The sequence below is a fragment of the Poecile atricapillus genome, chromosome 1 (genome assembly GCF_030490865.1).
Source record: "Poecile atricapillus isolate bPoeAtr1 chromosome 1, bPoeAtr1.hap1, whole genome shotgun sequence".
In the NCBI taxonomy this organism is placed as follows: Eukaryota; Metazoa; Chordata; class Aves; order Passeriformes; family Paridae; genus Poecile; species Poecile atricapillus.
In genome coordinates, this window is record NC_081249.1 from 125,116,697 (window position 1) to 125,144,171 (window position 27,475).

The 27,475-nt window shown below is 42.1% G+C and overlaps 1 protein-coding gene across 3 annotated transcripts in view; it reads left to right on the top strand.

The window, feature by feature from the left end:
• DENND2B (DENN domain containing 2B) overlaps nt 1-27,475 on the top strand; it is a 150,492-nt gene that overhangs the window by 83,420 nt on the left and 39,597 nt on the right. For all 3 annotated transcript variants that reach the window (XM_058837103.1, XM_058837093.1, XM_058837110.1), the window contains 4 exons: nt 8,064-9,269; nt 12,972-13,108; nt 23,318-23,466; nt 26,046-26,261. In XM_058837103.1, coding sequence (XP_058693086.1) covers nt 8,064-9,269; nt 12,972-13,108; nt 23,318-23,466; nt 26,046-26,261 — 1,708 coding nt within the window. The remainder of the gene's footprint in view (nt 1-8,063; nt 9,270-12,971; nt 13,109-23,317; nt 23,467-26,045; nt 26,262-27,475) is intronic.

The window sequence follows — 27,475 nt, forward strand, 5'->3', positions numbered from 1 at the left end:
ACTAAAACATACTGAGCCAATTCCAGAACAATAACAATAATGGAGCTGTAACAGAAGACATATCTATTGCATAAATTATTATTCTGAACGTATTATGGGAAAAGTGTAACTCCAAGGGAGGCTTCCCTTTTTCAACTTTGAATCATATTTTTTGAGGAGAAAGGAGAGATGTTCCTGTGAAACCAGTGCAGTGTACTTTGAAAAGAGAGAACGGCTTACTCTGATACTTCTGTTCTTGCTTTTTGATTTTCTCACAGTCACCTTCTGATGCCAGTGATGGGAAGTACAGCATAGGCTGATATTCTTTACCTTGGGTAATTATTTCTGTCTGAACAGAGGAGGAGAAAAAGGCTTATTAAATAGGGAATTGTTTAAAGACCATCCTGCCCTTGCCTTGTAACAGAACAGAAGATGGCCATAAATCTGGAGTGGCAGGGAATCTAACCCTCTGAGTCTAGATGATTTCACAATTTCCTGTTATCTTCTTCCCCCTCATTTGGCAAAGACACCTAGTGCATGTTGATTGATGGCATTTTATTTTACAGTCATCCCTCACGGTCAGATTTGTCTTGCTGTCTTGGCTTTACAGATCCAGGCTAAATCAAGTATTTAGGATCTGACTCATCAACTTTGATTTCTTTGCCCTTGTTTTGTACAGTGGTAGAGCATAGTTGCCACTTCATGTAATTTACTTTGGCAGAACGACTTCTGCATTTCCCTGGTGTAAATCAGACCTTTTTGCTTTTGAGCCATAAAAGCACAGTTGAGCTGCAGTCAGCTGTGATTGTGTGTACTTCTCTTCATGAACCAGCTGCAAAGGCCCAGAGCTCTGGGGGGGTGTTAAACACAGGAATTCACCACAGCACCCCTGCAAATCCACCCCACAATTGTTATCATTGACTCAGTACTTCTTGGGAACACAGACACTGGAGCTTTTAAAAACCACACACAGAGCTTGATCTTTTTTTTTTGTTTGTTTCACAGTCCTATCATTCTCTAGCTAGTTCTGATATGCTTTCAGTTTTTATTTAAATGGAAAGTATCAAAAACCCTTGGGGAAAAAAATTCAGAAGTACAAACAGGAAAATAATTGGCGTTTCTATTTTTGTTCTATCTTTAAACATTTTGTGACTTGTTGTCCACTTTGATTTTATTGCTCATTCTCTCTAAATGCTGGGACTTTTCCATCCCAGCCCATGTTCATGAAAATTAGCCTATTTCAAACAATCTTATAATGCAGACTCACTATTCAGCTTAGAAAGTACAAGTTTTTGTCTTGTTTTTGTCACAATCCCAAAGTCAACAATTACAGTGGGATGTTATCTGGAATGCAGATTTTTGGGGATTTTTAGCCAGACTCCTGGTGAAAGCTCAAAGCTCAAAGGGTCTGGTGCAAGACGGTTTGTTCTGCTACCACGTACATCCCTTTATTTTCCAAGACAGAGGCAAGACGTGACAAGTTGCACCACTTGTTCCATCACCAGGTTGAATCAGCTCAAAAATCACCTTACTGGTGTGTGCCAGCACTTGAGTGTGAAAAGTTCACCTCCTTTATTCACCATAAACTCTTCTTTAGATTTAAGATAATTAAATACAATCTGTAATTATCTACTTGAGTTATGTAGGAAATTAAAATGCTGTGTGCTGTGAGAGTGAAAAGTATATTATGATAGAAAGGTTTACTGCCTTTCTAATGAGAGTGGATTTAAATCCTGTAGTGCAGGAGGTCCCTTTTGTTTTAATGTTCCCATAATCCCTACAAGGAGGGATTGTTACAAGGAGTAACAATAACATAGGTTTCTAAATCCTTTTCTTCTCCTGGAACGATGAATACACTGAAAGATTCAATTTATACTCTGCTGAAGTATACAAGGCAGCTGTCCAAGCCTAGTTGATCACTTATATTTGAAAAGAAAAAGTCAGAACTCAAAGGATCATCAATACATGGGATCCTGGTGGGCCACCTCAACTAAGCAGCAAACCTGTTTCAGATCACCTATTTTGGTGATGGTTGTACATTTTACCTTCATGCTGACCCAGTTAGAGCAGCCTGACTCCTTTCATTTGCCCCCTGCCTACAGCAATGCCTGGCTGAGTCTTTGCAGCAGCCACTGTCACTGCCCCTGCCTGTCTGTCCCCTCTGGTGAGGATGCAGTGAGGGGTGAGGAAAGGAAATGGCACATTGTTACAAGCAAGTAATGCTGAATCCGTGCTGCTCTGTGAAATAACTCATTCCATAACTAATCTCAAAGTGCAACCACACCACTGACTGCTGCTGTTTGACAGCTAAAACTGGACTTCTCACTGTTCTTTGGAGGAAAGCATAGAGGAAATTTATTACTAGTTCTTGTATAGAGAGAGAAAGAGTGAATTTTTGGGGAAGTGACCCTCATCATTGCCTCTATCAAAGTCCTCAAGGTTTTTTTGTCTGCTTTGAATTACTCTACCTTATTACACCTGGGGAGGCCTGGGAGATGGCTGTACTGCAGTGGTGTGCTCAGTTTCTGTTTGTGCAAAAGTATTGATTCATACTGGGAGCTTTCCAAAGGGTGTCTGACAAAGGCAGAAGAATTTATGTGCTCTGTTTGTTTGCTCTGTGATTTCCTGGCAGCACTGCCCTTGGTGGGGTGTGAAACTGTACTGGTTACAAGGAGCTGTGGTTACTGAACCTCTGCAAAAGTGCTTGTTCTGTCCAGGTCACAGAAGGAATGGGACATAAACACCAGTCTAATTTGAGCTTCTGTTGGTCTCTACATGTTTTCTCTCCTCTGCCTGCTTTGTCAAATCAAGTGGAAGTTTGATGTAAATGAATATCACAGTGAGCCATTACGTCTGTTCTCAGCAGCAGTACATCAAAATGTGCATGGTATAGTGAATGGTTCCAATGAGCAGGTGAGCAGGGTGTGCTTCCCTCTCACTTTGCCCTGCTCTGGGAAGGATGGATTCCAGTATCTGCACTCAGAGTGGCTGGCAGTTGGTAGCTGAACATTCCTTAGCATTTTCTCTTACAAATTTCCAGATAATTTTAAAGTTACGTCCTCATTTACCTATCAGGGCAGCTTTACTATATGTATTAAACATGAGTTTTGCTGCCCTTGCAAAGAGGCTTTTGTTTCAGATCTTAAATATTGGCTAGAGCAACAAGAAGTCTGTAGTGCTGGCCACATCTACTCATTCCCAAACTCACAATCCTATGGTCACAGCTGATTCTGATGTTATTGTTACCCTGAAACAGGTTAGGTTGTCCTGATGAAATGGTACAATGCCCTGAGAAGTACCAGCAATAAGAAAAAAAAAAAAAATCCCTAAATAAAATACTAAGAAAGTAATATTTTTCCTAACAAAAATGGGGAGAAAGTCCTGAGGAGTAAAATCAGTGCTGGGAGTCTTTGCACCCAACATCAGTGTCACTGGGAAATGATGGGATCTCAACAGGAGCCTGGAAAACCCAGTACCTTTTTGTCATCATGTTCCTTGTTCTTTTTTCAGTAAATAGGCTCCCATGCATGAGTGTGTTGAAGTGGGAAATTCCCTGGATCAGAGAGCCAAAATCTGTCCTAATATTCTGTACGTGTTGTTTTAAGAAGATGGGATTTGCAAAACTGAAAAATTGCTGAGTGGCTTCTTCCAGCTTGCCTTTCCTCAGGACAGGATCACTCCTGATCACTGTGGGGTCACTCCTGACACTTCAGGAAAGCTAAAACCGTGCTGCAGAGTCTGAGCTGCTTAGCTCAGAGGTCAGAACAGGGCAGTGAGAGTTGGGAGTCCTGTAACTCTTTCAAGGCAAGTCACTTAAGCACCCTACAGTCACTTTTAAAGCTTGAAGTGCAACCTAAGATTTTTCTTAGTGTATATAACATGTGTGGATCTTGGATGCAAATGCCTCAATAAATGCACACTGTGATTATCCACCCATATTCTGATTTCCAAAAGACACAAACCCAGCTCTTGAGCCACTCTTCTGGTCTCACATTGCTAAAAGTTGCTCATGAAGCTGTGGGAATTTTCTGCACTCATTTCTTCTCTTTTCTGGAATTGATGGAATTGGCATTGGAAGCAGGAAGAAGCTGTGCTTCTGTTCAACTGGATCAAAAGGCCAAGCCCCCTAGTTTTAATACTAATTTTGTATTGCTTTCTTTCAAAGTGGTTTCCAGGAATTAAATTTTTCCTCTTCTACAAACAGACCAATGTTAGCACCCACATTTTGCAGGAAGAAGACTGGTGTCTTGTCCAAAATTGAAGACTTTTTGACTTTTGGGTCAGATAGAGGGTGAGAACTCAGGCACTTTTGGCACCAAATATGAGCCCTTTTCCATCCCCATAGATTTTTAGTACAACTCAGCCTAGCTAAAAGGCAGGAACTCAGTTTTTTTGTCTTTTGCCTTGTGATGAGTAGGTTGCAAATTACCTTAAAGCAAGTGTGTCTGTTCTCTTCTTGGTGCAGCTGAGATACAGCTCCACTGTTATCCACATGTGCTCACTGGACCTGGTGAAAGGAGATTTTAAAAAAGGAGCCTCTAATAGAGAAAACAATAGAATATATGAACATTTGAGAGCTGCCCTCAAGAATTACAGTCTTTGTAAATTACAAGTTTTTTCTGCCTTTGGGTAAGAAGAAGAGAAACTGAAGAGAAGACACTTAATTCTAATGTGAAGATCAGTTGTATCTACAGTTTATAATCCTACAGAGCACAACTGGTATTAACAGTTTCCTCCTACTGTGGGTAACTGCTGATTTTTCAATGAACAAATCACAACAGCAAAGCTGAGCGTGGTCTAAAGAGCTGGAAAGCACCTCTTGGATTCTTGGATTCTGTCTGCTCTCCTTGGTGAGCAGCAGTGAGTGTCAGCAGAAAGGTGCTTCCAGGATCTAGAGGACATCGTGGGCTGCTTGGCAGCCTTTGAAGTTGCAATACATACCTGATTTGCCAGGGGTTTGGGCACTGCACACCTAAGGCTGCATGTTGGAAGGATGCCCTTAGGGAGCCAGAGCAACTTAAAATGGTGTGTTTAGTGAAATGCTGATATCCTCAAAGAAATAATCCCTGCCCAGGACGAAGGTGTTGATCAAGGGAACCTGTTAAGAAAGCTAAAGTTGATTCCATAATCTCTGTTTATGCTGTTTGTATATGATATTTGGAAAGTTTATGTAATGATATGCACTGTAAGGTGCTGCACTGTACCATTCTGTTTGTAGAAAACTTTAAGCATTTTGCCTTACAGTCTTTTTGTGGAAGGTTACGAGTTTCTTAATTATTCATCTCTGTCCAGTAATACTGGTTTTAAAGCCTGTGCCTTCAAAAGAATATTCTTCTAATGGAAGTATGTTTCTTGGGGAAGAACCATTTTATTGTTCCACTGATCGGCTTTTGGACTTCTTTTTCTTCTTTCATTCTGTTACTTACCAGCATCCTTTAGAGAATGCATGCTGAAACCTTTGGGATAAAGTTCCTCTTTGTTGTTGAATAAGTCCTATAGATTCTCTTTGAATTACTCGAGTGTAGAGTGTAAAGCAGTGTAAAGCAGATTCTATTTCTTAAAGGAGGTAAGCCAAGTCTTTGAGGGCAAAGTCCTGCAAGAAGGCCTGTGGCTCTGCAGCCCCGGTCTAGCACAGTGATTGGGATTTTGTAACTGAATTTGGGGATTCAAGATGAAGCCTTAATTTCAGTTACCTCACTGGGAACCTGGGGTTTAAAAGAATGGCTCATACCTCTTAAGAATAAATGTTTTGCAACTTCTTCAGGTTATGCAAACCATAATTTTCCCCTTTTCCTCCTTCCCTGATGAATCACCAAACCTTTCTCTGACAGTGGAAATAGCTGAATAGATATTTCTTAGATTGTAAGGAGATAAAGGACTATGCCTATAGTATTTTCTGTGCAGTGTGACAAAGGCAGAGAGAGGTGTCTGATTCTCATGTTGTCAGCATGTTCTTCACCTCTGCTGCTCCGTTTTACTGACTTCACTCCTGCAATTTTATTATTTTATTCTTGCTATTGCCAGTACAGATCAGAGTCCAATAAGCAAGTTGTAACATGCTAAAGCATTCCACAGGCCCTCTTCTGTCCCTGTCCTGTAGCTGAATCCTGACAGTGGATTTGGCCAACAAGCAGTTTCTAAGGCTGTAGTGGAGGCTATAGTCTTTGGATGTAAAATACATTTCTACTGTGTGATCCTGTTTTCTTGAGAGAAATGTCAGTGCAGCTCTGGGACAGGTCTGCACGACATGAAAGGATCAGGAGAATGTGATCTCAAATCTAAGCTAAGGCAGTGTTATGAATAACATAAAAACTTGGCCTTGTGGTATTAACCTGAAGAAACTGAGATGAGACAGGCTGAAATAATGAAGGACCAGGGTGCCCCATGAAGCTTGAGGAGGCTGATTTAGGTTTCATCTTCAGGCACTATAAGAGTATGTCTGCTGAGGTAATTCCAGGTAATCCACTACAAACTGAGCTGCAACAGCCAGCCAAAACCACTCATCATCTGTCACCTGCTTTTTGATCTTCTGAGATCTCTTAAGACATCTGTCTGCAGTTGTATAGAATGGCAGGAAATTCAGCTTCTAGGATGCAAAGAGCATATTCTGGCATGTGTCCTGTATGTCCTAAAATAACTGCCTTAGGCAGTTGTTGTAGGAGTATTTGCCATTATCTTTGACATGAGATCTCTTTTCCTACAGGCATGTTTATCTTTCAAAACAGTAAAGAAATAAAAGTCACCACGCGGTGTAACTTCTGTGACAAATGGACTTGCTTGTCTCAGGCTTCTGAAATAAAAGATCAGTTCCCTTTTGTGATAATTTGATTATTGTCTTTTTCTGACCAGAACTTTTTTTTTTTTTGTGATATTTTTGAGCTTTGATTGTGAAGTATCTGCTGTAGGAAACAGGAATGAAATATGATAATTTTGGCTTGGGATTGCATTTGAAGGAAAAGAAAATATTTCCTGTGTCAAAGTAAATTTTTCAGAAATCACCCCAGTGCTCTGGATTTTTTTGATTAATGCACAGAAATTGGCACTTCTGCTGTAGGTATTGGCTGGCTGTTGGGAAGAAAGCAATATAGCAGCAGAGATCTTCTGAACTTTGCAATAGTGCAGGCATTTGTTCCCCTGATTTCTTTTGGTCAAGCAGTTCTTTCATTTGGATCTTGCCTCTGTACAGGAGAGTTGATAAAAAACAGCTTGCTGTCCACAGTCTTCACACAGCATAAACTTAATAGCATATGCATGACATTACTTATGGATCTTTCCTCTTTTTCCTGTACTGTTTGGAACAGAAAGGAGTTAATGTTAAATGAGTTGTGATTATTTCTGCTATGATTTTTATGGATGGATTTTGGCAGGGTGGCAAACCCCCCTTTTTTGACACGGTTTTGGCTTAACTTCCTTACTGCTGGCTCATCCCTGATGAGCCAAATGATTAATGTGTTATTTAATTTCCTTGTGTCTTTTTGTTCTTAAAAGTCCTTGCAACAATGTACAAAACCCCAGTAACAATAGCTGATTTTGCAAACCACAGCTAGATTTTGTTCCAAGGGTTTTTTCCAGGGTAGCACTGAGATCTTTCTATTTAGAAATATATTTCTATGTAGTTTATATTCTTCAACACATAGTGTGAGCAGATCAATGTGTTTTCTCAGTGTGTAATATTATTTTGCTAAGAAATTACTTCTGTTTGATAAGGGGAATTTAACCTGTTGGCCACAGTGTCAGACCAAAGACGAACCAGGTCCACACATCTGCGGGTGGTAGATGCTATCAAGGCAGAGGTTTGCTATGAGAATCTCAGCTGGCTTTAAGTTCAGGAAACTCAGAAAAGATGGGGGTCAAACAGAAGTGAGGAAACTTGTTTTGGATGTGCCAAGTGTCCTGCTCGTGGCCCACCTCTGATATCAGTTAAATGCTGCCACCTCCCACCCCTGACTCTGTCTGAATGGTCACTGGTGTCTTAATGATGCTTTGGCGTGGTCTTGCAGAGTGGAGTCCTGCAGCCAGAAGAAAGTTGGCAAATAACTCCAGTTTCCCCAAGGCCTTGATTTTTTATTTCTTTCTGTTTCCAGGTGCCAGTCAGCCACTCTGCCGCCCCTGTTGTCCCCGCAAAGAAGCCCTGCCTACCCCCTCAGTGACAGCGAGGACTCTTCCCGCTCTACGGGGCTCTCCAAAGGCTCCAGCTCCAGGCGGTGCCTCAAGGACTGGAACAGCCGCACGTCTACGCTGCGAAGCACCTCCACGAGCCCCTCGGACACCGACTCCCCGAGCCGCCCCCTCAAAGCCATCAGCGTGGGTGCTTTGGATAAAAGGCTGTCTGTGTTCAAGGCTGACCAAAAGGAGAGTCCAAATAAGGGTCAAGACAGGGAAGCAGTAGGGAGCCATCCACTCACCAGGAGCACTCTGTCCTTGGGCACTGCCTCCAAATTGAGGACCCTCTCCATCAGCAGGGTGAGCGTCCGCTCGCAGGCGCTGGACATCCGGCAGAAGATCACAGAATGGGAATGCCGCCGGGAGCTGTCCCCCAGGACGAGCGTGTGTATGGACAAGAGGGATGCTGGGGAGAGGTCGGGCAGTGAGAGCTGCCCCAGCGTGCTGACCTCTCCCTGCAGCGACAAAACATTTGATTTCAAAGGGCTCAGAAGAATGAGCCGAACATTTTCCGAGTGCTCTTACCCGGAAACAGAGGAGGAGGAACTACTGGACAGGGATTCCTGCCATCGGTTTGAAAAGAGACCAGGCAGGAGCGAACCTCCTTTCCTTAAGAGCCATGTGAGGAAAGAGTCCTCCGCTGTGCTCAACAGAATCCAGAAGATCGAGCAGGCACTGAAGGAGCAGTCGGGCAGAGGCCTCCCCCAGTTACCAAGTAGCTGCTACAGTGTTGACAAAGGGAGGAAAAAGTCTGGGACTCTGAGTACTGTGGAGGGACTGAGCGAAGCCCTGAGCGATAGCAAAGGAGGGGGCGTTATTTTGGGGAGTGAACCAGAAACACCTCCTGAGGCTGAGAAAAGCAGTAAAACGAAACAGGGGGTCACTGCGAACTCAGCTGGCCCCAAAGTGCTCCTGGAAAGCGCGGCTAACAGCGCCGTCAATCCCGTCCCCAAGCCCAAACGCACCTTTGAGTACGAGGCAGACAAATCCCACAAAAGCAAACCAAGCAATGGCCTACCTCCATCTCCCACACCTGCTGCTCCTCCTCCCCTCCCGTCCACTCCTGCGCCCCCCGTCACCAGGAGGCAGAAGAAAGAGTCGCGCTTTCACAGAAAATCCCAGAATAGGTAAAAGCCAAGGAAATGCACTCAGTTCCCCAAACAAATAAATAAATAAATAGACTATATTTTTGCAGTAGCACTATTTTACATTCTCCCTCTAATGCAGTGCTTTTGACATAAGATAACCTAGGAATTGAATGCAAGACAATTGTTTTTTTCTGCTGGTCTGCACAGATGGAATGCACTGGTACAATACCTTTGAATGCCTTCAGTTCTGGAGTTCTAAAGCCTGCATCCCAAAAAATATTCTAGGTTAGGTGTGCTAAAGGTTGTCTAGTTCATTCTTGCACAAATGCCCTTATTTGTCATTATTAATGGACCATAATTTCATTATTGTCTGGTAGTGGGACCATAGCTGATCTCTCACAATCTTTTCTTCTTGTAAAATGTATTTGCAGAGGTGTTCTATTTCCAAAGCTCATTACTATAGCAATTGTGTCAGTTTTATGCAAAGTAGGTGATTTTATTAAATTCAGTCCTTAGGAATATTATCCTAAATTATTATCAATACCTGTAGAGGATTAATGCTGAGAAAACTGTTTTATCACAGAAAGTCCTCTATGTCATTCCTGAGTTAATGATGGGGAGAGTGTATGGCTACATTTCCCCAGCAATTTGTGGAGCTTGGCTTGTTCTAATCATGTGATTCCTCCTGAGTTTTAGACATGGTAAAACTCATTCTGCTCATTGCTTGGAAAATTGTAGGCATAGTTGTTGCTAAGCATTCAAATTGCAGCATTTTAAATGGGTTCACCTGTCTGTGCATGAGTATGATACACACCCTCCCTTGATATTTTGTGATGAGATTTGCAAAGAACTGCTAAACAGCATCTCAGATGCACACTATCCCTTCAGATTCTGCTTGATGTTAGCCTAATTATTAAAGATTTTTTATCACAACCTCACCTGAATTATACTGGGACAGGAAGAGAAGAGGAGCCTTCAGGTTCTGTCCTCTTCTCTCAGGAGACACCTGCTTCTGAAAGATCAAACAGCTCTGCTGAGGCATGTTGTTTCTTCCAGAAAGGTGTGAGGGGATGTGGAAAGTCCACAGATAAGCAGTGCTTATCTTGGAGTCCTGGCAATAATCTCAGAGGAAGTAAATCTACTCTTTAAGGAAAATCTGTGAAGTAAAGCTGCTCTCTGTTTGTTCAGCACAGCATTTGCAATGTGCAGAAGACAAACAATAGTTTTTAAATGTTTTGGTGTAAAAGATAACCTTTATTGGAAAATGGGAAAATCATCTAAGAATCACAGTATTTTATCACAATGAGTTTTTGAGATGAAGTTTTGAAGCTTCTTTCCAGAAGAGGTAAAATTCTGCTTGCACCTGCTTTCCTGCAGATCCAGTCTCCTGTCATAGCAGAGTTAGACAACAGCACAGTTCAGCAAAGGCCTGGGCTAGGGGAAACAAGCCTTCCAAAAACCATTATTTATCAATTTAAGTTGTAGAATACAAACTGTAAGGATTAACAGGCTTGTCATGTGTATCTGATGATTCTTGCAAATCAGTTTGACATTTTCCTGGGTATGTATCCATTCATTTCTAACAGCTTTACCCACTGTAGCTTAATGATTTCTCTGGACAGAACTCTTGTCAATCATGATCTAAATAAGTTCAAATCAGCCTCCCAAAAATCACAGGTTTGCTCTCTGACTTCAATGCTGAGTGGAAATCCTTTATAAAAAACTTAATTTTATTGTCTTTGGTACTGTTCTTCCTTCAATTACAGAAAGAAGAACTCCAAGATTTACAAAGAACTTAAGACCATAGAAGTCAACTAAGAATGACAGTATTTGGTTGACAGTAATTACTGAAATCTCAGTACATAAACTGTTCTTTTTTTGAGAACAGACATTACTCATTGTGCCTGCAGCTTGTAGCTGTGTGTTTCAGACTGAACATAGATGTGGTTTGCACTCACTGCAATGTCATGCGAATGGACTGAGGGTATTTATTTTCCCAATACTTCAGTTGAAAGCACCGATTTTATTTTTGGTGGCTAATTCAACACTCTAGCAGTATGGAGGAAGGCTCTCATGTTTGCCTGCTAGCAAAAAGCCAGGCTGGATCTGGAGGACCTGGTGCCAAGAGCAGCTTTAGCATTTCAGAGTGGTGTGAGCTGGGTGTTCCCCAGCAGTTGGAAATCCTCTGGCACACACACAGTGCAGGAGAGGAGTGTCACAGGATAGACTTGGGACACATGGACCACAGCTGAGTGTCGGTCCACAAAGCCATTCACATCATAGTGGTGCCTTGAAATCTCTAGGAGCTGGATATTTAACTACTTTAGAAAGTCCCATTTCATACACAGCTGTGCCTCCAGTGTGTCCTTTGTAACTGTGAGTAGCTGTGGAGGAACAGGTGTCTGGATCTGACACGCACAGACTGCTTCTGCCACAATCCTGATGTGAATAACTTGGATCTGGATATTCTGAAGATTAGGGAAAGGAGAGAGAGGAGGCTCTTAAGCCTGATCCCAGACATAAACCTGCTGCAGCAGACAAGCAGGAAATGCTCTTTTCAAATGCAGTGTTCTGTGCATTAGTCCCTGTGTTACCTGTAGGGATGCTCAGGCCAAAGTGTCTCGTGGGACTCTGTCCCTGCCACATGGATATGCTGTAGCATATGCTCCACTCCAGCTGCAAAGAAGAAGAACAAGGCTAGGTTTGTGGCAGGATGATTTATTGTTAATCTAGTTTGGGCCTCAGTGAGTGGATATAGGCACCAGCACAGTCCACACAAGCTTTGTAGCACCGCGGGATTTATGCTCTGACCTGAGCCTGTTTTTGTCACCCGTTTCATCCTGTTTTTGTCATCATTTAATTTCATTAAATCAATCTAATGAATGCCAGCCCCTGCACTGCTGCAAATCATCCCACCTCGAGTGTAGATACTGCCCCAGAGTACAAGGGCTAGGTGAACTGGAGCATGGGAAGAACTTGGGCTTTTCTCCCTCTAGAACTGCTCAGCAGCACTGGGGCAGGTGTGGGTGGGAGGTGGTGAATCACCCTGGGAGGGAGACAAATTGTGTGGGTTCATCTGGTCCTCACCTTCCTGCCAGAAAGGCCAAACCTTCAGCCCCTGAGCCATCAGCCCAAGCTGCTCATGCACTCCAGAGAGCACTAATTCCCTCAGTGCTTTCTTCTTTGCTGCCAGTGCTTGGCATGGGGTGTCCAAGGGATTTGGGTGACTGGCACATTGTCCCTTTGGCATTTGTGCACTGAGCTCTGCACAGGAACACATCCAAAGGTTCAAAGGCATGTGAGTGGTGTCAAACTAAGGGCTACATCTCCCGGAGCAACCAGTGCAGGAATGCTTCTCAGAGACTGTGTCTTTCTTTGGGACAGAGGGCCACATGTTTCTGGGGCCTCTGAGAAGAGCAAAGTAATTTCTAATCTGAGGACCGTGCTACTAATTTACTCTGTAAACTTGGAAAAAAGAACATATTTTCTTGGTATTTTCCTCCTGTCTGCATAATGGGGATAACAATACTTCCAAGTTTGTAAAACTGTCATAGATGGCTCTACTAGAGTCTGCTGTGAGCACAGGACTTACTCTCCATTAAAAGCTAGTCCTTAAAGCATGATGGAAGATTTTTTTTTTAAATTATGGTTCGTTTTATATATATTTCTTAGCATGCAAATGCTCATCTAAATGTTTGAATTATTTTTTTTTTTATTAATTATTATTGTTTTAAACTGTAGAAAATCCTTTGAGTTTGAGGATGCCTCAAGCCTGCAATCCCTGTACCCTCCCTCCCCGACTGAAAATGGAACTGAGAGCCAGCATAAATTTGGATCCAAGAGCACTTTAGAAGAAAATGCCTACGAAGACATCGTAGGTAAGAAGCTGCTGCAGAACACGGGCTCACAGCAGGATGTTGAGTGGCTGTGGGCAGGCCATGGTATTGCTGAACACGTGCCCTGTGCAGGAAAGTTCAGTGCTGTCAGTAAAGAGAGATTAAATGGAGGCTAAATGGGTTTGATCCTTCAGTGCAAATGTAGCTCTCAGGCTGCATGCAGGAAACCTTGATTCTTTCAGACTTCACTAGGTAGTATTGGAAACAGACTGTTTGGTCAGCTTTTTGCCAGTGCTGAAAAGAACCAAATCGTTCTTTTTATCGATGCCTTGGCTCGAAGCCTTGAGTGGTGTAAAAATGTAAAGAACAGGACTGGAGACAGCGTTTATGGAACTATTCAATAGCAAGATTAACCTCAGAGGCCTCGTGTGGTCAGCCTGAGCTTTTCAGGACTCCGGTGTGGACTGCCCCAAAGCAGTTGTTTGTTCCTGGTCTCCTCCAAGTCCCAGTTCCTGGTTAAAGAGGAATTAATTTCCTTTAGCTATACGCCATTGGGAATGCACAACAAAAAACACTGTTTTCATTAAGCTTCATAAGAAAAACATGTTTCTTTTGGTCTTAGAAGGAAATGTATGGCCTATGCATACATTCTTTTAACATCAAAAAACAGTTGTTATAATTACCAAAAATTGGGCAGCCCTTCAGAGCACAGATTTTCCACACAAGTGATGAATATCTGCATTGTTTTTAACTCTTTCAGTGTTATATTATTACAACAGATACAATGGGGACTTCATTTTACTTTGGACAATGAATCTTTATATACTGAAAGCTGGAGGGCTACCAAGACAGCCTGGGACCCTGCAGCACACATCCTCTGAAGAGATACTGACAAGCTGGGCCTGTTTAGTCTGGTAAAAAGGCACTGTAATAGTGCTTACAAATGCTGGAGAGGCAAACCAAGACAACAGAACAAAACTATCCTTGGTCATATCAGTTGATAGAGCAAACTGGCCACAAACTGGAGCCTGGGGCTCTTTGTCAGACCCAAATTCTGTTTCTGGCTTGTCAGCCTCAGTGAAAACAAGAATTTACTCTTTCCATTCTCAGCTGTACACTTCCTCTATGTCATTAAAAAAAAAAAAAAAGCTTTCATAACAGAAGCTTTCAGCTCCTGCTCAGTGTCTGTCAGTTAAAATGAAAACTTTTGTAGATACTGAAAAATCTTTTTCTGTGTAGATCATCCTTATATGATCTACAGTCAGCCCTTTCTATGACAGACCACCATGTTATTCACACTTAAAATGCATTGTGTGCTAATTGCAGTGCTCATCTTTACTCAGGACTTGTCTGTGTGGCACCAGATTTTAGGTGGTAATGATTCTTTTCCTTGTCTGGTTTGTCAAATATCAAAATAAAATGTGCAGGATTGGTAAGAAGCTTTCTTCAAATGAGAAGCAATCTTGGGTTCTGTAAAACAAAATCATAATGGGCTTTTCCAACTCATGGGTACTATAAACCAGCTCCTTCAAGACTATAATTTGGGCATTTTGGCAGGGCAGTGGCAAGAGAATGCAAAATTCCAGATCTGTGGACAAACATAAGACTTCATTGTTTTGTACTGCTTTTTAACAACCTCTTTCCAAGCACTTCATTCAATACAGCACTGTGGGGGGAATACCAAATCAGTATAATTCCTATAAACTGTCAGGCATGATTAAAGACAAGCCAAAGTGGTTTGATCTCCAGCTTTAAAGAAACTATCGTAGTTTTGTGTATCACATCTGCATAATTTATACCAGTGGTGCTAGACCCCAGTCTCCAAGTAGCACTTTTGTGCTCATGCAAACCAGGTGTCTGCAAGAGTGAGTTTATTTTATAGATCTACATCTGCTTCAAAGCTATAAAGGGCTCTGTCACTATACTTTGAGTTTTCTTTGCAAACAGTTTCCCTAGAGGTGCTGGTGAGTCTTTTTTTCCTGTACCTTGTTGAATCTCCTCGCCTCCCTAAAACTTGTAGGTAATAAAAGCATTGTTGCTGTAGTAATAAACTTAATTAAGTGTGTCACATTCCCCCATCCATTAGAATTAATATTTGTAATGCAAGGAAGTGTTAAAATACAAGAAAAGAAAGCTGTGAATCTTAAGCAATGCTCTAAGCAGTCTAGTGTGAGACAGAAACATAAAAAATTCAGGTTGGAAGGGACTGTGGAGTCAGCTGGTCCAGCCTCTGCTCAAAGCAGGGCTAATTTCAGCTTTGGATGGGGTTTCTCAGGGCTACATCTGGTTGAGTTTTCAAAATACCATGGGAGGATAGCTTCACTGGCTCCCTGGGCAGCCTTCTCCACTGCTTAGTCTCCATTGTGAGAATGTTTTCTTGATGTCTCTGTGAACAAATTCTTTCCATTCAGTCTGAATTCTCCTTGTTGCTGTTTGTGACTCTTGTTCTTCATCCTTTCACCTCCAGGAAGTGCCTGGTGCTGCCTTTTCCATTTGCCTTTCTGGGCAGTGGCAGGCAGCAGCTGGGTTATCTCTCAGCCTTTCCCTAAACAGCTTCTAAGCACAAGAGTGCTAGGCCTGGAGTCAAACCTTGGTTTTTTAGTTACCACATGGCCTCTTCATATGGGGCATATGCACATTAATGACCAGGGCAGCAACGTACTGCTGTGTGTAGTTTATCTTATTTTGAGACCTGACTTTATTAAAAAAAATATAAAGAATTAGTACATTTTAAGGTATATTGAAATCAAAAAAGATTGTGCTTTGAATTCCAGTGGCATCATGAACCAGACCTTTGTTCAGTTTTGTAATATTTCTGTAGGCTTTAATAGATGAAATACCTGCATGGTAAGTTCAGGACAGGTATTGGATTGGAACATAATGATCTGCATTAATCAAGCCAGCGTTGTATAAAGGGATGTACATGCCTAATATAAATCAGAGCTGTATTCCATGTGCAAGGTACCATGTGGACTTCATTCATCTTCTGTACTAGCACTCACAGAAATGTGGCAGTCATAGTAAACTTAACATTGTTTTGCTTCTTGTGGTTTTGAATGAGCCTTTAATCAGACCAAAATTGATGTGGCTTTCTGAATCCGGCTGGGGAAACCACGCTTGGCTTTGTGTGAATTCAAGAAACCATCACAGTATTAAGAGATGGCTGAGATTGTTGCTTCTGCTGTGTTTGTGCACAACAGTATTTCCTGTCATATGGACCACACGGCTCCAATTTTCCAGTCTGCTCCCCTAAACGCAGCTGAGATGTTGGAATATTGTTATTTTAGGTCTTGTGTCTCTGAAGCATTGTTGACCTGACATCTACGACAAAGCACTTGTTATCATCACCAAAAAAAGTTGAATAAATAAAGTGAAGTCAAGGTTAAGGGCCAAGTTTGAATTGAGAAAATCTAGTAGAACTAGGTGAAAGAAATACCACTGCATTTAGAAATTAAATGTAGTGGAAGAAACCTCTGACAAACCTTCTTACTCTGAAACTCCCCAGAGTGCTGAGCACAGCAGAACAAGTGGAGATTTCCTCCAAGAGGACATGACAGATGTGCAGGAAACCCATTGCTCAACTGGGCTCTGTGTGTTACCTCCTAGACTGAGAATGTTTAATTGAATGTTGCACAGCTCCATGTCTGCTTTGGCAGCCGGTGCTGAAGCAGTCTAGACAGTAAGGCTATGCCTCAGAAACATTTCAGTGAATCTCTAAAACCAGGATGAATTTCTAAATGGGATCTTGCTGGTGGCTTCCCATTGGGAGTGTCCTACAATTCACTGTCCCAGGGGCAGCTGGCCCTCTTGGGGAGGTTTTTTTATGCACGCTTCTTCTCTCTGGGCCTGTTCAGTGTCATGTGTAGAAGATTTTGAGCCCTTTCAGTAGCTGGACACTTCTATTGAGAGATATTTTTGTACCTTAAGAGGACAACTTAATCACTGCTTCCTGTAGGGGCATATAATATAATTGAATCTTGTTACAGCTGACACCAAAGGTGACTGATAAGTGAAACAGTGGAGTCATACACAATTGTCTGGCTGTTTTTCTCTGTCAGTTTGAGTATTGCTTCAGTTTGGGATAATCAGCTTCTTGTTTACCTCTGCATTAAAACAGGACAAGTCACTCCCTTTATCCCTGCTGGTAAGGCAACTCATTGCTCCTAAACTAATTAGCTGGTTTGATTTCTCATATCAATTTGATACAGTGCATGTCATGTAACAAAATAAGATGATTTAGCTGTTCTACTGAACCCTTCGCTCTGTGTGATCAGAGCTGCAGCAATGATGACTGAGGTCAAGCTGGAAAATGTTCCAGCTTCACATTGCTTTCAAATTAGAACATTTGCAAAGTTCTTCCAGTAAATGTGGGAAAAGGTTAGAAAGAGAGCAATCTGATCTTTCGAGTAAAATCCCATCCTCACACGTCGCATTATCACTGTCAGGCTTTTGTAGCACATTTTAGTCTGTTGTATTATCATCCCATGACAAATCAGGGAGCAACTGGAATTGTTGGGCTGCTGTGAAGCTGAAGCAAACTTGGAGAGATTGCAACTCTGCCAGCAGTGCTGTGCTAGCTGCTTCTCTGAAGACATTTTGGGTTTTCAGTCAGACAGCAGGTGTCTGGAGCAAGAATTGATGCAAAATGATGGTACAAGCAGTGATCACAGAATAATATATTCCTGTCTTGTTCTGCACCCACAGTCTGCCTGTGACAGCCTAAAAAGAATGTGAGATGTTGGAAAGTGTAATAGTGGCACATTTAATAATAGACACTGTAGGGTAATGGCAGCCAGAGTGCATTAAATCTAACAGTGTTCATATGGGCCTGTCAAAGAGAGGCCAAATACTTCAGCTGATCCTATTGACAATCAGCCTGCTGCTCTGGATTCCAGTTATTTTTAATAATCGTCTTGTGCCCTATTTAGATCTCAGTTTTTCTCTGTGGAGTCTGTCTCATCGCTGTACCATCCACTACAGCTCCTCATGACAGTCTCTGTCAGCTTTAATGCCTGCCTTTCCAGTCAGTGCTGCAGCTCAGGAAAACAGAAAAAAGACCATGAGACAGCTCTCCCAAGTCCTCCCTTAAATTCAGACTGTGTTGAAGTCAGCAGGGTGACACCCCTGAAGTGCAAGCAGTTTAGGCAAGCTGCTGCTGTACTGCAGCTCACAGTTGCTCATCAGACATTTTCATGCACGTGATTTTGGAGCAGTGAACAGGTGATTTTTGGGGGTGAAATTGTTTGTTAATTTATCAGCCATGCTAATTCTTTTCCCTTATGCTTCCTTATAATTGCACTCTCAGCAGACCCTGCAGAGATAGCAGGGAGCTGAAAGTATCTGCAGTGTTTCTTCTGCTTATTGCAAGGACTGGAGAAGTTCAGAAAGCTCGGGTTGTTGCCTACAAACTCCATGGGCCAGAGCCCAAAAGGCTGATTGCATTTTAGACTTGCCACTCTCCTTGCTGTAGATGCTCTACTGCTTTTCTGAGCTCACAGTACTAGGTGGATACACTGGGTGACAGCATTATAAGCAAATAATGGTCTGTAACTTAGTGCTGTTCAGCAAGAGCTTTTCAAAGCAGCTGTAAATGTGTGTTAGCTGTAATTTGAGATTGAAATAGCTCCTCTTTCTGCAGAGTCCTGGGGTAAATTCCCCAGCTGAGATGTACAGTTGCAGCATCTCTGACACTGAAAAAGCTCGTCCATGTAACAAAGATCTAAGCTTGGATACTTTATGGGAGTGTGGAGATTTACTGGTTTTCATCCATTTGGTCTGAACATGCTCATAAACATCCCAGTGGCCCAGTTTTCCTCCAGCACTGGTGGTGTGGATCTGTGTTGGTGAAGTTTTATGACTGAAATGAATGAGCAGTGCACGTGCACCTCATTTGTGAGGTGATAACACCTCCTGGCCATGCAATTCAAGCCCCTGGGCTTTCTAAGCAGCCAGGAGGAAAGGCAGCAGCCTCTTAGCTTGGGCATCACCCTATCGATTCAAATCAAACCCTATGGATTGCAAATTCATTGCAGTATCTCCTCTGCAAGTGTTGGTTCCCAATTTAGGCACTCAACACAGGTTTAGGAGCCCTTTCCTTTACTCTGTATCTGCTGTTCCATTCTTCTCTCTTCCTGGCAGTGCAAAAGGCTGGAGTTACAATCAGCACTCTGTGAATCACTTAATTCCTCTGATAATTGCTTCTCCCATCTAGAAAGAAATGATGCCCTTCCCTGCTTTCTGCCATTTATAGAGAAGCCTCTGCCTGCTTAGTTTTTTTTCCTCTCAGCCTTACTTTTCACTCCTTTCTCAGTGAGATGGGCTTGCAGAGTCTGCCTCTGCTTCCCATTTGCCACGTGTGAGAGGCTGAGCAGAGGAACATTGTGTGCTGCCTCAGGACTCAGTGGGGCTGACTCGCACCGCATCACGGCGTGAGCAACTGCAGCCCCTGGAGGAAACTCATCCATGCTAAAGCTCAAGGCACTGCATTCCTCAGGACTTTTCTAAATATCCGTGGTTATTTTATCTTTGTTTTTGTTTTGTTGTTGTTTTTCTTTTCTTTCCCTGGTGGACCATTCATTAAATTGTCTGTGAGATCTTCTGAAGATAAATGTCGTGTAGATAAATGCCCTGTGTTAACTCAGCACTTTGGTACGTAGAATTTGAAAAAATGGGAAACTTGGGAAAAAATGCTTATTGAGGGAACTGATCTGGGAGTAGGCATGGTGATTAGAGACAGTATTTGCCAAAGACTTACTGTTTGTGATCATATGCATTCTGGGGGTATGATTCAGCTTCCTTTGAAGTCAGTGATAATCTGCTGTTGTCTTGTGTGGCTGTTGGATCAGCCTCATTAAGACGAGCCTGGCCTCTGTAGTGAATAATGTTTCTCCTTTTGGCTTCCAATAGAGACATCCATATGGCAGGAACAAGGACGTTTCCTTGCTCTTTCATGGTAAATATGTTTTCCTTTTGCAGCGAATCCAAGTCCTGCAGCTTGTGAACATTCCTTGCCTGAGACTTGGGACTGGAGAAGTGGTGCTGCTGAGGGGAAAGCTGTAAACTCTGAGCCAGCCAGTGATCTGGGAACTTTTCTCCTTTTTGTGCTGCAGCACAGCAGTAGCAGTCACCACCACAGGTCTCCCCCAAGACCTCACTCGCACATGGGACGTTCATGTGGTGGTGGCCACCACTTCCCAGATGTTTGTTCCATGGAAGGGAGAGACTGTGCAGTCACAGGCAGTTAAATGCTGCTTTAAGGCAGTTTGGGGTATTTTCAGCGTCTCTACTTTACTTGACACTCTTGATTCCTTGGCACTTGTACAGAAACCAGTCTGGCCTGCCTCTTTTTGCATATCTGGTGTTTTGTCTGTCTACCAGGGACAGCAGATACTAAGAAAGGGTGGTTGAAAATTGCTGAGGAGATAGTTTGTCTCTTCTAGTTCACAGCTTGAACCAAATATTTAATTCAAAACTCATGTCAGCAAAACCAGGTGGTTTGTGGTGGATCAGAGTATTCCATCATCAGAGATTTGGTGTAGGAGGAGGTTCTTGAAAAAAAAAAACTTAAAAAAATTGATGAGGTGTATTTGATATCAAGGCATTATTTTAAACTGAAAAAAAACCCAAACCCTGAAATAATTTGGTTTTTAAGCAAATGAGAGAAAGAATAGATACAAGAGTTCTTGAACAGCAAAGCAGACATATGCAGAAGCTCTCACAGCTCTAGGGGAAAGGGTTAAAATCCCTGTGGTGTCTCCTCTGGCCTTCACATTACACTGAAGAGGGATTTGGCCCAAGATCTCTTTTGGTAGAGACTCTGACTCAGAAAAACAGCCTCTGCTCATGGTTCCTTGCTCCTCCCTCTTCTCTCATCCAAGACTTCTCTGGGCCCGTTTCTATACTTAATATGTCAGGTCAACATTATTTATGTTGAGTTTAACTGGGTTCAAGCAATTCTGTTTTACATTGTGTTTTGGAGAGAGAATCCCCCTAACATTTATAAATGCTTTACACTGTAAAAAGGGGTTTTTTCACTGATGGGCTTGTTTCTTCTCAAGAGTTTGGACACTGTAGACTAATGCAGTAACATTTGTTTTCACAAGGATGCCTGTGTTTGAGCTGTGTCTCATGTAACTGGGTATTTAGAAATCTATTAATCCATTCCAAAATGCTTGCTTGACCTATACTTGACTTGGGCTTACAAGAAATTTTATTATGCTACTAGAGCCCGGTCAGCTGTACGTAACAGTATTTTGCAAATTTTACTCTTTATCATTGCTACGATTATCATTTCTAGAGCTGTAGAGTCTACAAGTAACAGAATCAGGGTGCAATATCTATTTCTTCTTCCCACAGGAAGAATCAACCACTTCTATAGTCCTCCACAGCATGACATTATTTTTAGGAATATATGTAGCTTAAGATTTATCCTGTTCATTTCATTAATCAGAAGGGATTTTTTTCATATAGCCCACACACCTGAAGGTGTTCTTTCCATGTGGCATGAGGATTGGCTACAATGATAGTGCAGCCTCTAGAATCAGATTCCCTCTGGATGAAATAATAATAAGCTGTGACTGCCAAGTCAAACATTCTTCAAGAGCAGCAGTGATTCAGGCTTCTAATTAGAACAAACCTAAAACATTCACTCCTGTGCTTATATTTGACTAGAAATCTTACTATGATGCACTGCTGAAGCAAAACTGTATTTTTTTTTTTGTATTGTGAATATGTGAACTTGCTCAGCAAAAGTTCTTGTGGCTGTAATTGATGAATCAAGCAATCTCACGCTTCCAGGCTCAACAATAAAGTAGAAAGCTCAAACTGCTTTTGTTTCTTTTTTTTGTACAATAAGGAAATTTAGTCTGCCTAGAACAACATAGCTGTTAGTCACACAGGCTGTGCTAACCCAAGCCTTGCTCTCACTGAAAACACCTACATCCCAGCTGTCATCTCCTTCAACACTGCGAATATTTATTTAACAATGGGAATAATGAACCGTGCTACAGCTTTCTGTCCTCAGTTCTCAATTAAATTTCTTACAAGAAATAGCTTGTATTGCAATATGTGTATTGTACTAAACCCATGGGTTTTAAAGTCATCTTCAGGTATAAAACCAAAAGCAAGTTGGTTTAAAAGCTTTTAACTTCCTGTATATTTCTATAAACTCAAGTCTTGAATTCGAGTAGATAATTTTTTTTTTTTTTTTGAGGTTATTTTCTGTTCAAGATGGTTGGAAAACTGAAATAACTGTTCTAAAAAACTGAAGTTCTAAATCAGTTGCTGATTATCAACTGTCTGAAAAAATGCATAGAAAATGTTAATTTTATTGATAGCACTTCTCTTCACGCTACTTTGTTTAGTGAGAGGTCTGCTAAATTCAGGAGTTTTGAGAAGATGGTGGGTATTGGATCTCACTTAAATATGGACTATAAATTTTGGTTCTGATTTTCAAATGGTAAAAATTCAAAAACTGGGGTCTGCCTTTTAATGTATTTCTCATTTAAGTAATATTTAGTGATTAACTGGTTAAGCCTCTATATATTACTAGCATGATGTGTTTCCTTCTGGGAGACAGGAATTTCACATAACTTAAAATGAATAGCTGCCCGATTTGAAGACAGAATAGATTTTAAAGAACACTTTGAGGATACAGAATGGTTGGGACAGAAATTCTTCTCCTTTTGCATTTTCAGTCTTGTCTCTTGGCACAGCTGAGCTGGAGTGTTTATTCTTTCTTTGACATCTCTCAGGAGAAGCGAAAAATGAAGGTTGCATCAAATAAGAATTGTCTTATTATGTGTAAGGGTGGTGTGCTGAGCAGAGTTATTTATTGGTCTTCATGTCACTCCAAGAGTGGATGTTACAGATTTATAAAATCTACTGATACACTTTCAAGAAGTTAAGTGCCTTAGCTTTTATATATCAATAAATTTTCCACAGCTGCGGATGCTCAGAAGCACGTCTTGTGAAATCTTCGCATTTTAGTTAAAAAAAAAAAAAAAAAAAAAAAAAAAAAAGGGGACAGTAAAAAAATCCAAAGAAACTTGTCGACCTCATAGCCAAGTTCTCCTCCAAATACTTCCAGCTGCAGCTAGAGGGATGAGTCATGCTGAAAGCTGAGGAGCTTTTCTAAAAGCCTTTCACTTGGTTCACATGATTTTTTTTTAATTTTTTTTTCTAATTTTACATTCCTGTCTGTTTTTCTTTCCTTAAAAAAAAACCCAAAAAAACCCCAACCCAAACGTGCAGGCGAGTCACCCAAGGAAAACCCGTACGAGGATGTGGAGCTGAAAGGCCGTCACGCTGGGCGAAAATCCCATCAGCTGTCCGAGAACTCCCTAGATTCCCTGCACAGGATGTGGACGCCGCAGAGCAGGAAATACCCAGCCCCTCCTCAGGTAAAGGCAGCGGCTGCTCGGGGCTGCCCCGGCCCGGCCCGGCCCGGAGCGCGGCGGAGCCCCCGGGCCGGGCTCCGAGAGCTCCGGGCGGCGGCGGCCCCGCGTCCCTCAGCGCTCCGAGCTGCCCCAGCACAGCCCTTCCACTGCTTGTGTGAATCTGCGCCTCACTTAACTCCTTGTGTGGCTGCAGCGCTCGGGGAATCGCCTCTGCTGCCAGGCAGGGACAGCACGGGAGAAATCAGCTCTGCTGCTTCTGTCCCGCTCTTGGGCCTGGTGTGGCTCTGCCCGTGGGAAGTTTGTAGTGTGGCGTGTTTCTTGTAAAACAGAGACTGCCAGGTAAAAAGCCCTGAATATATACACGAATAATAAAATAGTCAGAAAAACCTGAGTGTCTGCAGTTAACAAGGCTGTATAAATTGTGTTTATAGCGTAAAAAGAAAGATGAGGAGCTCTGTAGACTTTCCCTTTTGTGGTGATTTTTTTTCCAAAGCAAGCCTGTTCTTTTGTGAACACCATGAAATAGCAGGTTGCTTTGTTGTTTATGGGACCACTATGTTCATAAGAAAAAATACAAATCTCATCATATACTTAATTCTGAGATTCAAAGCACCCTTAAAGGAACTTCACTGCACTGAATTAACAGAAAATTTGCAGTTGAACAAAAGGTCACAATTTACATTTTTGTCTTGTAAAGAGACCTAGAATGAAAACTGAATGCATTTTCTGTCACTTGCATCACAAACCAAGAGACAAAAGAAGCATCACCAGGATTCTTAGTGTGCTCCTAGCACAACCTTTGTAAACCAGGAGTGACTTGAGCAAAGCTGCTGGAAAAGGAACAAGTGGAAAGTGGTAATCAGGCAGAGTGAGGAGAAATAGGCACTGCAGTCATGAGGATAATAGGGAAATGTCCCTCATAGTGGGACATGGTGCATAACAACTATTCCTTCTGGCTGTGTGTGTGTTAACAGGAGTTGTGGAGCATCCTGAGGGTGTGTCATTAGGCTGGGAACTATACACATCCATAGGGAGATACTGGCCAGTGTTCCTTCTTTAACAGAAGGTTACCAAAGAATTTACAGATTTAAAATGGCTTCTGTAAAGTTGTTCAGTAAACAAGAACTCTCTGGTACCCTTTGCAACAGGGCTGTCTTTATTCTGGTAGCTTCTTTTTGAAATGCTGCTGGCAGTGCCCTGACAGGAGTCAGTCCTGCCATAATTGCACTGTCACTGTGCTGATATTTAAAATGAAGTGACACTAAGAATGGGTCAGCTTTGGGCCTGAGTAATTCTCAGGCCCATAATGACCAGAAATAGAAAAGTCTGAATTTCCTGAAGAATGGTGGCTTTGGCAATGATTTATCACCCAGTTTTTCCATCATAGCAACACAGCTGGGTTAGCAACATGACTTTTCAGTCATGGATGATGATAAACAAGATGGAAGAGATCAGAAGGTCAGTGAGCTTCCAGCAATCATCTACAAAAAGAATTCCTTTCAATAAAGTATAGATTGGCACCAGTTTTCCTGGTGTGCTAACCTGTGGTATGCAGAGACCTCAGAAACACTGGTGGTGTGGTCTGTGTCTTTTCCCCTTGATTATTTTCAGTTTTTGAAGACATCAGGTACGAAAGGAATGTTATATGATGACATTGTATTTGTGATGCAACCCCTCTCCACAGAAACACCTGTGCTTAATCCCAGGTAGGATGGCACTGCAATCAGTCAGCCAACAAATGGGACATTTATTGCTGCAGGTATATAGCTTGTAACAGAGCTGATAGAATTATTAGTAAATGCCAAATGACAGATGCTTGATGTACTAGTACTTTTTCCTGGACATGCTGGTGAAGCTTCTGTACAGTGCTTGTGTTTGGGAGGAAAAGGGAGAAACCTGGAGCTGGGCAGAGCTGCTCCTAGGACTGCTCCAAAAGACCCCCCAGTTTTTTAAAGACAGATGTTACCTGGTGCTTAATCCTTCAGTGAGATTTTCCCTTTGCCCTGTAGTGATAACAGTTTCGTGTTTTAAAGGGAATTCTTTGGGAATGCAGGGAGAGTTGTAACTGCACCTCTGCTCATTGCCAGGTCTTAAAACTTCTTAACACCATGAAAACAGAACAAGCTTGATTTTTCTACTTTTTTTTTTCTTGGATAAAAAAACATGAATTTGCTATTTTAGTTGTTACTTTTGCACTGAATTAATATTACACTGAATTGTGTAATTACTCTTTATTTTCACTCCTGCAAGTCAGAGGAATGGACCAGGCCTGTTGGGTGAGTGCTCTGCTGTCAGCCAAGCCTGACAATCAAGTTAGATTTCAGGGCTCACAGGATTGATGGGGTGTGTGTGCATGGAAATGTAGCAGGTCAGAAATGGTGTTGTTTTCTTTGAACTTTAAAGTCTTTGAGGCTGACCCCTGGCCCTTCACCGTGACCTCAGAGCCTCTCTGGGCACACATCCTGCACAGTGGAGCTCACCTGGCATGGTGTCCCTGTGCAGCCACCACTGTGTCACAAGAGCTGCCTTTGCCCCAAGAGTTGCCAAGAGGGGCAGAGCTCAAGTTGTTCTTGTCCCTGCAGCTGCCCTCCAAGGCCAGCAGCCACTCCCTGCGCGTCGGGAACTGGTCAGAGAGGAAGAGCCACCGCCTGCCGCGGCTGCCCAAGCGGCACAGCCACGATGACATGCTGCTGCTGGCTCAGCTGGGCATCCCCTCGTCCCCCTCCAGCCTCAATGAGGACAGCCTGAGCACCGCCAGCGAGCTGCTGTCCACGCGGCGCGCCAGGAGGATCCCCAAGGTACTGGGGTGTCATCAGGCTTGTGCTGGGGAGAGTTCACCTGTCTCCTACGAGAGCTTATGCATTTCTAGCCAGCCTTTAGACATCACTGAAAACTCTCTTTGTACCCTAAAGGAACATTTAGAGCAAAATCCCTTCCCTAGAAGTGATAACTTCCAAGTTCTTCAAGAGTAACAAACATCTGATGGCCATCTTCGCACAGAATTGATTTTAAGACAGCTCTGTTTTCCACTCTTCTTTAAGCTCTGTGAACCAGAGCATTGCTGTCTATATAACTCTAAGATTTTGAATGGGTGATGGCCAAGCAATTATTATTTATAACATGCAGCAACATCTGAAGGGGTTTATTTCCCCATCATTTTTTTCCAGGAAAATAACTAATTGGCCCAATAGGTTTCCCTTCATTTACTCACAAGCGACCCCATCCTGATAACCATGCTGTCGTGATGGATTTGAAATAAAACTTCATTTTTCATTTTTCAAGGAGTTTTTCATTTCAAAATGGAATGTGAAAAAAAACCCAAGCCACAAGACAACAACCAAAAATCCAACAACGCAATAGCAACAGAGAGGGGGAGAACTGCCAATGTGCTTCATTTTGGCTTGTGAACAAAGCTAATTTTTATTGTGTATTCAACCCTTTCCTGTTCTTATTAGAGAGCATATTTTAAAGTACATGGCTATAAATACTGTGAGTAGAGGGAAATGTTTGTGTTTCTGTGAATTTGTTGGAAATTCTGTTTAAGGAGGAAATTAATTCTACGTCCTTAATATTTACTGTATTTTTATTTTCTTGGAATATATTGTTATACTTCACAAATGGGCACAGATCTCTGGAGGAAATCGTAGGGTTACTTACAGAGCCACTTACTACCTGATTTTGAGTAAAACCTGGAAAGTTTGGCTGTTAATTTTGTACCAATTTTTTTTTAATAGAAGGGACAGATAGTCTCCTTATGTGAAATTATGATTTCAGCATATGAATGCTTACAATTTTATTGCAAATCTTGTGATAATTTCTATTTTCTTTCTACTTTACCTTTCAGGATCACGTATTCCTGGAGAGTATATTTTTTTTAATTGAGATGGTGTTAGTTATTAGAGGGAAAACTTAAAAAGGCTTTTTTTCACTCTGTGCTCTGTTACTGCCCTTCTGCTGTGTCTATAGCAAATTGCATCCTTTCACTCAGTTTATTTCTTTCTGGAAGCTGAGG